This window comes from Atractosteus spatula, chromosome 3, assembly GCF_055471065.1.
Source record: "Atractosteus spatula isolate fAtrSpa1 chromosome 3, fAtrSpa1.hap1, whole genome shotgun sequence".
NCBI lineage: Eukaryota > Metazoa > Chordata > Actinopteri > Semionotiformes > Lepisosteidae > Atractosteus > Atractosteus spatula.
In genome coordinates, this window is record NC_142708.1 from 10,813,679 (window position 1) to 10,827,614 (window position 13,936).

Consider the following 13,936-nt stretch of genomic DNA (forward strand, 5'->3'; position numbering starts at 1 on the left):
TTTCAGTATAACTGCAATCAGGAAGCAATCTCACAGGTGACAGGAAACAATCCATCAGGGGGCTCTAGACACTATTGCTTCCTGCCAATTGATAGCACTCCTAATCTCCCATAATGGTGGATAGATGAACCTCAAATACTCTAGCTATTTCAACTTTCTAATATGCTAGCCAGTCACATTCCCTGAGTGTAGGGATGTTAAGCCAGAGACTAGGTGACATTTTAACGTGCAAATATAAATTATGTATTGGCAAGTTCAGAAGCTCATGCCTTATCAGCCTATTTGTTATTTTTATATTCATGAGAAGAGGGATGGAAAAAAGTGACAAACTCCAGCATTTCATACAGGAATGATATACATTCTCATAATCTGCTGAAAATGGTTGATTGTTCAGCGTTGGAGAATTCATCATTGTGGTTAAAAACCTTTTGATGCTTTTCTAAAATATTTTTGGTGTACTGTGTATGTTTGTGTGTATATATATCTAGAGCATCAAAAGAAATGTAACATGCATTTGTTGTGGTTATTATTGGGGAAAATGAGTCTCATGTTTGGGAGATACTCTGGCATCTTATGAACAGACATAGGCTACTGTAGGTTGTCTAAAGTTGATTTAGCATTCATCATCAACGGGGAGTCTACTGTGTAAATCTCAAGCTAGCAACGTGTATATGATCACTAGAGGAAGTGATGCAAGCTGTGTATATGTCATACATGGTTTACACTAGGTTTCAGATGCTGTCCCGGGGTATTCTGTAATTCTTGTAATGGCCTTACCCAGGATGTGCCTAGTCACTGGTCTCTGAACCCTGGATACTACACATAATTTCACCTCATGAGCCAACCATCCATATACAGTATTTGCTTATCAGTTCCAAGTTAATTTCCTGTGAAGGTATAATTATTAAAATAAATAGCTGGTGTTACAGTATTGAGATCTTCAGTATTCATGCCTGTTCTGTATAAATTCTGATGTATTATATTCTGAGTGTGATTTTTATATTTTATCTGTATTTTCAGCCTTATACATAGTCCATGACGCACAGTTCTTAAGGCTGTTAAATTTTTTTTGTTCATCAAGCTTCAGTCTGCTTGTATAAAGATGCTTTGGTCACAACTAAACAGATTCTCTTTTTTCCAATTGCACTTTCTTCAGGAATGTTGCCTAGGTGTTTTACCAAGGAAAAATACAATCCATTTAGCTCGTTTGTTGCCTGTCTGCTCTCTCCAGGTACATCTTAATTCACGGCCTGAGGTCCTGTGATGGAGGGGGCAGCAGGCATGAAGAAAGCAATACATTTCTTAAGGAATGATGTGCAAGATATTTGGATATTTCTATTAGAAATATTATGCTCAATATTGTAGGTTTATCTCTGATCACATATTAACATCAGATGTTTATCAGTAAAAGAAAAAGCACAGCATGATGGGTTTTTAATTCTAGTGATTCGCTGATGGCAGGTTGTCAGATTCTAGCTCGTGGAGGGTCTTTCAGCTTTTTGTTCTGTTTTAGCCCCTTTTTATTCATTTGGCCAAACTAAAAATCCCCATTTCTGGGACACTCTGTAATTCCAGTTACATTTTCAACAACAGAAAACCCTGCTTAGACCTTGACACCCAAGTAATCATTAGTTTGGAAGCACTGTAATTCATCAGTCATGCCAAAAAAGCTCTTTGAATTTGAAAACTAAACTCTAGTGTCTATATATGACCTATATTCTAGTATCATATAGTATTATAGCTGCTAATTATCTTTCCTTTTCAGTGTATTTTAGCATGAAATAATAATGACCTCTGTTTTGCAGTTTTTTCTTTCTCTATTGGCACTGGATTGTAAATTTTTGATTGCAAGTGCAAACCAAGGAAATGCAATACATCCTGTAAGAACCTTGTGCATAGCATCGGTTACTGAAATCCGGTTGGTGAATCAAAACAAAAACAAATACTTGTTTTGCGCACATCACCTTGAGGTGCAGAGTCGGCTCTCATTTAGCAGTTTAAACTAGGTGTGTACTGGGGACATGGGGGTTAAGGTATTGCATATTACTGCGATGTTCCCATTTGTGATGACATTTCCATGTTCAACCTCACTCGAAGCAGTGGTATAAAAGTGAGCCATCTTTCGATCAGTACTGTATGCCGCAGACGTGCTGTTCACAAATAAGTCATGCTTCGGTTATCTACTTCCTTTTAGCTACTGGTCTGTGAATGGCCAGCTGCAGCCTTGCCCTTCTTGAAAGAGGAAAGGCTGTTTATCTCTGTGGGTAGTATTTTTGTTTCTCTGGACACCTGACTAGTTATGATTTTCTAAACCAATCCCTAGTACAGTAAATTTCTTCGGTGAACATAATATAACCAGAAACAGGTGGCTTTCACCTCCTTATATGGTGATGGTTCCAAAATGTACTGGCTTTTGAAAGATTGGACTTAAGTAACGACATAGTCAACAACTGTTTTCCACTAACAAAATCCAAGACGAGCCTTTAGGTTTGTAATTATTCCAACAATGTGCCACTGTTATTGTTATTGTTCATCACCAGTGAAAATTTTGTTTAATAATCATGCATTATACAGCGTGTTTACATATGAACAGTAACTCCACCATGCTGTTTGGGGTACTGCATGTATTAGTTGTGTTGTGGAGGATACTTTGACCGGTTAGATCGGATCATCTTTTTGGTTCTTTCCAAATATTTGAAAACATTCCATGCAGTTTCTTAATTTTAAAAGCACAGGTGATAGGGGAAGATGTGGAGATTGAGTTTTAGCTGATGCCTGGGAGTGTTCTGACACACTATGGCTGCCGTCACATCATCCAGTGTGAGTGTCGTGAAAGTGTAAGCAATTATTATAATAATAATTATTATTATTAATGTCTCAGACTTTCCTGTTTGTTTTTGCCAATTAACTTGAAACATTGTTCAAGAAAGTAACACCTACAACTTAAGAAATATTACTGGTTAACAGCCCAGCAACCCCTTATTTTGTTGTTAGATGGAAGAAAAGTATATTAAAAGAGTCTGTAAAACTGAAAAACTGTATTTAGTCTTTATATTATCTTACCTTAATTTACTTTTTTACACTTTGTTTATTTTTAACTCTAAACTGTATTACTCTTTCGGGTAATAAGAATGACAATAAATGTTAATTTTCTCAGACTTGCTTATTAAAATTTCATAGTTAATTTTCTGCTTGAGGGTGTCTGTTAGACTTATACAATGGTTTTGGCCCTTTATACTCACTACACATGAAAAAATATAGTTTACAAAGGTAATTAATTATCATCTGGTAGTCTTTATCATTTTTTAATTTCAGTGCACAATAATAAAATAGGAGCAAACACACAAGAATAATACATGCTAAAAATGTATAAAGGAGATCATGCTAAGGAGATTGGACAATAGCCTTTTAAGGGTGTTATGCCTTGATTTTCTTGTTGATATTAAGTGACCAGTATCTTCTAGTCATAAGCAGAAAGTAGTTTATCAGTCTGCTTTGCTACTTTATCAGTCTGCCTTCTTGCATACTTTGTCATTTTACATAAGTCCCATAACAAATAAAAAACTTACTCAGCTCTGAAGGACTTAACGAATTACTATTTTAACGTTTTATAGTAAAAATGAAAGGACTTATTTTTGTCTTTAGAATTTTAGTGGTAATAGTGGTAACACTGAGTTTATTGGACACTTGGAAGTTTTTTTTTTAACAGAAATGAAATTAAGCCAAATGTTAGAACTCTGTTTCTCCTCTGCTTATAAAATGTTCAAACTAAGGTTAAATGTGTGCACTGCTACAAGCTGAAGAGGAAAATTGTCTTTCAGCATCAACCAAAATGACGAAAATTACAGAATTGTCTAAGGACCATGCATTATTCATACAAATAAATAAAACATTGTGTTACTAAATCTTCAGATTTGTTTTTTGGTTTTTTAAATTGAGAAATACTCTGAGGAAAACAGAACAGGTGCTCCAATTTGAAGTATATGGCTTTTAGCAAGATTGTGCTCAAGAATCTTGAAGATTGTGCTCTGTTTGGAAAGTGCTTTTCACCCATTCCTTTCAGATTTCCCTGCACAGTCTTGTTCTCTAAGCGTTTACCATCCATATGCTCCTTCTGACTGGAAAACAGGGGGTGGAAGTCTCTTAGAGGGAGGTCTTGAGAATGTGAAGGTCTTTTCAAATTGGCATTCTTTAACTCTTGCTTTTTGTGCTGAAGGTGTATTTTTCAGAAGTCAACAATATCAAAAGCCAGTACCATTAAAATAAATCTCCATAACATTAATTCATTATTATTTCTTTTTATATATATTTTTATCTATATTTGAGCCACACTATCTTACTGACAGCTCGTCAAGCATACAGATACTGGCAGTTAAATCTCCATAACATTAATTCATTATTATTTCTTTTTATATATATTTTTATCTATATTTGAGCCACACTCTCTTACTGACAGCTCCTCAAGCATACAGATACTGGCAGTTCAGAGTTTATTTTGTATATGGCAAGCCAAGACTTCCCAGACCTACTGAAGTCCATGCAACTACAGTAGGTTTTTGCCATGTGGTGACACATTAGGGGAACTGTATTGATCATTGGCTAATGAAATAGATTAGGCTCCAGCAGTGTCCAAACAACTTGATGGGTCAACTTGCTCCTTAAATGACTTTTATTTTTTTTTTTTCTGTATCGATTAAGTCACAAGGGGCTCTTCCTAAATATCGTCTTAATGTTTTGACTGTTTTGTACTTCATACAGCTCCTTATGGTATCCATCACACATTGGCATTCCAGGAATCCAATATGCACACATTTTTTTTTCAATGCAAAATGAGTTTTGTTTCATGTTTCAAATCCTCCCACACTAATGAACCTTTTGTCAGTTACACGTGTAAAGCCAAACCTTGCAATCCAGTTTTTTAATTCTTTTCATGTTTTCCTATTGGATCCATTGATCTGGAATGTGAACTATTGGAATTTTGAAGCCCTCTTTGTTTTTTTGTCGATAACTGGTAGTTCTCTATATGTAGCTATTTTTTAGTTCGAAACTCTCTAGAATCGGAAATGAGTAAATGGCTTGATGCTTGTTTTTTTTAGATGGTATTTTTAATGTTAGCCATCTGTAGTTATCCAATAAACTTGTAAAAGACATAAGAGATAAAGCAGGGTATTATATGGAGGGCGGAGTGGTGGCTCTGCGGCTAAGGATCTGTGGCTGGAAGGTTGCTGGTTCAAATCCCGCAGCCGGCAGAGGAATCCTACTCCGTTGGGCCCCTGAGCAAGGCCCTTAACCCCAACTGCTCCAGGGGAGTCGTACAATGGCTGACCCTGCACTCTGACCCCAAGCTTCTCTCCCTGTCTGTGTGTCTTATGGAGAGCAAGCTGGGGTATGCGAAAAGATGAATTCCTAATGCAAGAAATTGTATGGGGCTAATAAAGTGATGTGATGTTATTGTGATCTAGTTCAGTGTGATCAATAGTGAATGCAAGAAGCATTAATGGTCTCTTTGTTTTATTCTGCATAAAGTACATTTTTTGGTTCTTTTTAACATATAAATACATTTTCAAAAAAAGTATCTTTTTAATTGTTTCAATACTTTTGTTTTGAATTATGAGGTCCAAATGATGGGTTTCAGATGTAGAAGGGTGAGATTCATTTATTTACATGATCCTAAATTGTCCAAAGTGTTCTGAGTTTTTAGGAACAGGAAGGTTACCTAATCCAAGGATGTCCAGTCCTGGTCCTGGAGGGCTGCCGTGTCTGCCGGTTTTCAAGGTCTCCTTAAAGCAGTAACACATGAAGAGCTAAGGGAAGCTATTAAATTGGTCCTGTTTAGCTCGTTAAGATCCATGTTGGATTGAAAACCAACAGTCTTTTAGGACAAGCATTGGATACCTCTGAGCTACAGGAATTGAAAATCTCAGTCTGCAATGATCAGACTTTAAAAAGAAATCCCAGAGTTGAAAATTTTGGGCTTTCCAGACCAAATTCTATTTTGATTCTAATTCTGATGTTAATTATAATACATTCTTATATTTGGGAATTAGGAATGGGTGTGTAGGTTAAGAATTGGATATCACGGGAAATTTTAACTTACATTTTTCCAGACTGGGAAAGACAGTGATGGCAGAAGCTGAAACTGAAATGTTTGTCATGGGTAACAATTGCTTTCTTACTCATTTTGCAGAGCACTCACTTGAGGGAGTGGCTGAACTGAAAACACTAGGGGTAAATGGAGGTCAGCAAACCATTAGGGAACTGGGATACAGTATTTTGTGCTCTGAAATATATTTTGAAAAAAATGCAGGTAGAGTACAAAACAAAGGTTTATAATTTCAGGAAAGCAGACTACAGATGAATTAAAATCAAGCAACAAAAGCCTAGAGTGGTGGCTTATTATTTAATCAGTGAAGACAAAAATATATGGAGAAAGAACATACTTATTAAAAAATCTTTAAGATGGTGAATTGTCAGCACAGGTAAAAAGTATATTAAGAAAGAGAGATGAAAATGAATATTGCAACAAAGGCTAAAAAAATTAAATGTTTTTCAGTGTTACAATGACAAAAGAAAGGTAAAGGATGAAGTGTCTCAGTGATTAAAAAACTTTTAAACAAGGGAAATGGCTAACATATTAAGTACTCTGTTATTTATTAAGGAAGAAACCAGAATGTGCCAGGGTGAGGAAAAAAATTGTACTTTAATATAGAACAGGCTTAAGTATTACAGATTTTAATGTAGTATGACAGTATTCTTCTTTAGAAACAGTTTTCATTTGGAACAGGAGGCACTTCTCTATACATAAGGTTGTGGGAGTCTGGATCAAGCTGAACAGATGTTGTTGAAATCTTTACTGATACTTTAGCCTTACCAATGCTTCATTGACTGCATCATTCTACTAAAAAAAAACAAACAATTTTTTTTTCTATCCACTCAAAGCACTTTACAGGTAATGGGGATTCCCTTCCATCGCCACCAGTGTGTAGCCCCCACCTGGATGATGTGACAGCAGCCAGAGTGCACTAGTACGCTCCCCACACACAGAGAAATTAAGTCAGTTCATAGATGAGGATAATTAGGAGGTCATGATTGGTAAAAGCCAGAGGCAAATTTGGCCAGGTCATCAGGGTAGCACCCCTCCACTTTGAGAAACGCTCTGAGATTTTAAATAACCACGGAGAGTCAGGACCTTGGTTTACGTCTCATCGTAAAAGGATGGTACCCTTTTACAGTTTAGTGTCTTCATTACTATACTGGGGCATAAGGACCCACACGGAGCGCAGGGTGAGTGCCTCCATACTGGTCCCACTAATACCTCTTCAACCTTAGCTTTCCCAGGAGGTCTCCCATCCATGTACTGGCCAGGGTCACACCTGCTTAACTTCAGTAGTTTTACAGTTATGGGTGGTACAGTGATATAGCCAAGTTTTGCGTTTGAGTTACGATCATCAGAGTTACCATGAGAGGGTTATACTATGCAAAAGGAAAAACTTAAGCAAAAACACAATTCTAGGAGCATTTAAGGGTTAGTATTATCTTTGAAAAATATCTGCTGCCTTGTAAGCTACCTGTGTGGACCTCCATAATAAAATATTCTGGTGCCTCTACTCAGAAACAGTTCCATCTATATTAATAAACATAACAAGCTTCAAAAGTACTAGCTACCGTGTTCCTTTTTTCTTTGTGTTTTCTATTGCAAATTAAAATCATCAATAAAATACAATAAGCAGAAAGTTATCAGTTTTCAGGAAAATTATTTTTAGCTAGTGGCTTAATTTCTTCACAACCAATACAAACCACTTAAGCTAAGTTTTATTCAGACTCTTCATATCTGAATTTCAGATGAAGTTAAATGTTAAACAAGAGGCTGAAAGTGAAAGAGGAGGTGACCTCTTGATTAACATTATCATTCACCCAGTTTTGAAAGTAAGTGCAGTGTGTTATCTTGTATAGCCTACTACACCAGACCTATGAACTTCTCAGGCCATTAAAGATTACATAATCTACTACGAACAAACCATATGCTCAGCATTATTGCGCTAAAAGATCAATTGAAATGCCATTAAATCATCATGCTCAGTAATTTGTTGTTTTTTCCCCTTCTTCTACCTTCTGTAACAAGATTATGTTGTAAGATGCATTTAGACTTGTTTCCAAAATATTGTAACAAACGAGTGTATTTCTGATTAATGTTAATCTTTCCTTCTTTTTTGGCAAACAGAAAACCGTGCAATGGCAGACCTACATATGTTTGATGTTGAAGAGACCTTAAACATTAAGAAAATTGTATTGTGTTGTAATGCAATGTAAGGCACAGAGATTGTAGGTTTTATTTCATGACCTTTTCTGTTTTGCAACTGTAGGTGCAATTTTAGGTTTGTCTGAGAGGTGTTAATATTAGACATCTATAAAACTTTGGCTCTAATCATGTCTTTTAAGCATTTTAATCCTTGTGTAATTTTATATCAACAAAACAATGATTGGCAAATTTTTTTTCACACTATACATAAAATATGAACATTTGTTATGGGAAGGAAGCACATGGAGGGTGGTGTGGTGGCATTAACCATTGCTACCTCAAAGCAATGGGGCCCTGGGTTCAATTCCTGGGGTGTTCTTTTTGTGGTTTGTATGGATTCCCCCGAGGTGCTCTGGTTTCCTCCCATAGTCCAAAGCCATATTGGTAGGTTAACTGGCTTCTGGGAAAATTGGCCCTGGTATGAGTGTGTGCATGTTGGTATATGTGTGTGCCCTTTGATGGACTGGTGTCCTCTCCAGCATGTATCCTGAAGTATATGGAAATCATTAGAAAAATGAAAAGGAGGATATCGATTTTGAAATAACGTACTGCCATACTTACAAATGAATAACCCTACAAGAGATAGGGCACTTTTACCGGTATGTCAGACGTGCTGAGAGAAAATGGTGGATTTCCAAGTAGTAGGGAAATAATAAAGCTCTGTACCAGGAACACAGTCCTGTTGTCAATCTTATCTGGGCATCCATACTGGTAAAACATAATGCTGTAGTATAAAGCTGACATTTTAAATCTTGCGAGTTGTGCCACCTAAGTTATGTTTGCCAAATACGTCAACTAAACAGGTTTCTTTATTTGAATAAATAGGGTTCAATTATAACTACTGTTGTGCTTAATGAAAAGATCTTACAACTTACACTCATAGTATGTTACAGACTCCATTTATTGTAAAGAAATGCTGTTCTGTGAACAATGAAAAGAAAGACACATTTCATTACCCCTTAATTTATATACATAAAATAGCTGCCTCTTACAGTAACTATGTACATTTTGTAAGCTGTATTGTCATGTTAAACCCCTTTTTCCTTTGTTAATTTTGTTACTGGTGATTTTTTTTTTGAAGAGGTGACTAACAATAAAATAATGTATTCGAATCATTCAAGTTTTATGTGTTTATTGTTTCTCCCTCTCCCTAATTTCATGCTTGGATCACTGCTAACAGTACTGGTGCACTGGCCCTTGGGTGTTCCTCATGCAAATGCAGGGTAGGCTCAGCTCTGCTTAGCTTCTCCAGTGTGACAATATCTGGCTGGTCTGGCTGCTCAGAAAGGGGGCGAGATAAAATCTGAAGAATGCAGCATGCAATGCAGGTCTTCAGCAGAGGTTCCTGTTCACAGCAGCTTGCAGGAAAATGAAGACTCATCCTTTTGCTTTGGAAGTAGGATACTAGTGATCAGAATACTTAGCAGCTTGGTATCGGTTATAGGTTGTGGTATCAGTTTTTCTCTCAATATCCCACATCTGTCTGGGGAAGTATTTACATTGACTGCAGGGTTTTACTAGATAGCCATGCCCTGAGAGAGTTTTCATGAAAAAAGGCTTTTGTTGTGGGAAAACAGGAAAATATGACTTATTGTGGTTTAAGACACTCATTCTGATGGTTCCTTAGAGAGGGTTTAGCTTAAATTTCCTAGAAACCAATGCTGTCACCAAAAATGTTTCTGAGGGAGATTAACCCTTAAAAAATGAAATATAATAAACACATTTTTTATGCTTATCTAACATTAAAGTTTATTTTTTTCAAAAAATAACCTAATGGGGTTTTAAAAAATTAAAATGTTTTGGCTGTAAGATTTTGCATTATGTACTTGGAGGTTGAAAACCATCTGACTCTCAAACCAAAGATTCAGCTGCAAATGACCAGCAAGAATCTTGTGCTCTCTTCAAGGCCTAAATACAGACTTCTGACAACTTGTGATTAGCATTGCAAACCTAGTTAGGTTAATTAGCAAGTTGCTCAAGTTGCTTGGCCTTCATTTCTCCATTTAGGGAGAGATATAATGGACAGATTACAAGTTCTTCTGCAGCCATTACATTTCAATAATTTTTATGGAATAAACAGCCATCCTGTTCTATTCTATATTCTAACGTTATATATATCGTAACACTAAGATAGAATCAAAGAGTTTTAAACAACCTTGTGGGATCCTAGGAATGTTTCTGGAATGGGAATGCATACATGCGTGAAGCTGCCTACATACGTATCTTAAAGTAAGTTTATTCTTTATCTACTATATAGGGAAACACTCTTATAGAGGTTAAGATCACAGTACTGGTGCTGAATCTGCTGAGCTGAAGCATTATAGAGGTCTGGTCTACAGTCAGTGAAGGGGAGCTTTTGGGTCTAACTGAAGCAGACATTTGAGTGGGGGCCGTTTTCTTCACTTGGAGTGTGAAAGGCTCAGGAGCAGTGTAGTGTGACAGCATAACAACGCCTTTACCATTTTGTATTGTGCTTTGACGCATCAGGGCGGCTCAGCGCAGCAGGGAGGCAGTTTTTTGCCTTTGCCGCACTACTGTTGCTGCCCATATGTCGTAACAGCTGACATTAGCAAAGAGGAACTTTCCCCTCCTACTCCATGGGGTTTGGCGCGTTAACCCCATAAAGTCCTGCCCGTATTGCAGCATCCGGCGGCCCAGTTAAATCAGATGCCTCAGATGTTTGTAGAATGAAAGAACTGTAGAATGCAAAAAAAACTGGAGCGTGGTTAAAAACTAACCTGTTTGATTAAAAAAAAACATAGGTCGTGACCAATTTTATAATCTGTCACATTATTAATCCATAAATGTTTCATTTTGCCATAACAGTTGGTGGGCGTGTTGCTTTTGCATCGTTCAGAACAAGTGTTTTTCTGTAACAGTACCAGTGTAATGTTAGAGTATATATTCGCTAATATATTGTAATGTTTTTTTTAACTTGTGAGACACGATGTCGTCCATTTTGTGGTACTTGTCATTTTCTCGATAGCGTGGCAGAGCAAAGTCCTCAGCTCAAAAGATGGTGGGGCTTTCACTGCAGTATTATTACAGAATGCATCTTGGGGTGGGTTTATCTGACTAATTCATTTACCAAGACTTCAGTATATCCACAGATTTCTGTTCTGGGCAGTAGAACCTATGGATAATAGACTTTTAATAATGTACTGATTTTTTCCTTCTGAACATGTCCAATGTCATTGTGAGCAGGAAGATGTGTGTTTAGAATGCTGTGTAGGTTTTTGCCAGCATCTTCTGCCAAGGGTTAGATCAGCTGTGATTACGTTTCCTAGTTATATGGCCTAATTTTATAGCACTAAAAGCAATAAAAGGTGGAATGCACTAGTTGGAGTGAAAAGCCATTTAATGTCTTTATTCCACCTTATTGTCTTACTTTATGACCATCTTATTTCTTGATGTAGACATTGGCTTCCTGTTCTAGTCAAAAGCGTACAAGGGTTTTATTTTCTGAATCAAAGGTGACTGATTGCTGTTTGATTGCAGCTTTCCCTCTGGGATCAAGCTCTCAAAGCATAGTCTAAATCTAGGCTATATTAGTCATTTACTTATCTTGCACTCTTGCTGCTTTTATGTTGATCCTCTTCTGGATTTTTTTAAATGTTATTAACAAAGCCATGGTGCTTTACTTCTACGTTAAGACAAATTCCAAAGGTTTCTCAGGGATTGAAGCATGATTTATTTCTTCTTTTTCATGATACTAACACATGAGCAAGTCCATATTTTTGTGAGTTCTATTTTATATTGTGACAGCTTTAATAGAGAGAACATCAGAAAAGAATGCAGTCTGAATGAGAGAATGTGCTGGGATATATTTATGTGTTCCACGGCGTTCAGGTTGAGCCTTTTATTCTCCATGTAGTCTAAGTGGAATAAAAGCTCTGCCAACTGGGTTTTCAACAAGAATCAATGTGTAATTAATCACAGAAAATATGAAAATCCTGGAAGAAATGGTATAGGAGCAACAAATGAGTATTGGAACCAATAGCATCTGATGCATTTTTAATGCAGAGTGATTCATCAATGAATAATTGACTAGTCATAATTTATTGGACTGCACTTCTCTGCTGTAGTCCTCCTGTTTGAGGGAACATGCATTTTAGTGACTCAGACGTTTCATGATGCCATTCTGGCAGAAAGAATATGGGATGCTGTATGAGCTACAATTGCCCCACCTGCTGGATGTCATGAGCACTGGCAAATGTCAGTCAAAGACTGTCTTTTAGGTTCTAAAAGGGTATGTGACAAGGTACTTTGTTCGTCTGGAAACTCATGTGACCATTGACATGAAGAAGCACACTCCATCTCTGGAATGTCTTCCCTGTAGATTGGATCTCATTTCATCTGATTTGGACCCCCAGAAGATGGTGTCCAAAGTAGGCCTGTCACTGATTATGTGATCCAGCACGTGGTGCAACTGTAGCTCACGTAGCAGCCTGAGGATTGTGACTGTCCAAAGCAGTATTAATCTGGTAAACCACTGGAATGCATTTCAAAACAGTGAAATGATGCAGAGTAGTCAATACGATTTAACTTTTCATTTACCTGCTCATTTTAATTTCTGAGTTGTTTTTACTTTCTAAAATACCGGTCTATATAGAGTTTCTGTTTTCTTTCTAGGGAAAGCCAGACTTAAACACCGCACTTCCTATCAGACAGACGGCCTCCATTTTCAAACAGCCGGTGACCAAAGTCGTGAATCACCCAAGTAACAAAGTGAAGTCAGACCCTCAGAGAGCAACTGAACAACCACGACAGGTAAGACCTGCGCATTTCTATTCTTAAATCTTCTAAGGTTTTTCTTGCAAATGTCTTTAGAACCTCTCTTATATCTTTTGTCCTTTCAGGGTAAATGAGAGTTCATTTTTAGGGGCCTGCAGAGAACATGATTAGTTTTCTTTGTGGTAGCAGGCTTAGAACAGAGGAAATCGTACACACTGCAATACAGGAAGTCTCTTTAATCAGTGCCTTTCTTCACTGGCTAGGCAGCTAGTAATTTTACTATGTATAATAGCTTCATAGATCCTCATTACAATAATATTTTTTATTCCTATGAAGTGAAATGGGATTGCAATGACTCATCCTTTGTCATATTTTGAAATGCTTGTATGTAGTAGTATATGTTATATTCACAAGTACTTTATCTTTTTTGTTTTTGATCTATAATGTGAAAACCTTTCAATTGAACTCTTCAATCATAATTTAATCATCATTTTACTGTCTGTGTACTGTGACCTTTTGTCTGAATTTGATTTCACAGTTTAAACTTCGTGCTAAACTTAATTTGTCATGAACAGGTACTTACAGTATATCTATAATAAGGCCAAGAATCACACTTTATGTTGTAAGGAAAAATTATGATTTTCAGGAGAATTGTCAAATTACATATATAGGTGTTGTAACATAATACAAAATTGAATCTAAATGTCTTGATGTCTAAGCATTTTAAGAATCATCTGTCAATAAATAATTCAATAACACCTTGACTCTTGATTTTTGGATCTATCACATGCAAACAATGGACAAGGACACACTTGCACACCAAAGACCATACTTTGAATCTACCTACTGCTCCTTCTAATAAACAACTATTGGACTAAGGTTTTACTTTGCATTCAATCTTTC

At 36.7% G+C, this 13,936-nt stretch overlaps 1 protein-coding gene across 4 annotated transcripts in view; it reads left to right on the plus strand.

The window, feature by feature from the left end:
* The window catches only part of mbd2 (methyl-CpG binding domain protein 2), a 55,701-nt gene that overhangs the window by 13,064 nt on the left and 28,701 nt on the right, over window positions 1-13,936 (plus strand). For all 4 annotated transcript variants that reach the window (XR_016090871.1, XR_016090872.1, XR_016090870.1 and 1 more), the window contains exon 3: window positions 12,932-13,069. Coding sequence is in view for 1 of the 4 variants with exons in the window: in XM_088912087.1 (XP_088768213.1) it covers window positions 12,932-13,069 (138 nt within the window). In the remaining 3 variants the exon portion in view is untranslated. The remainder of the gene's footprint in view (window positions 1-12,931; window positions 13,070-13,936) is intronic.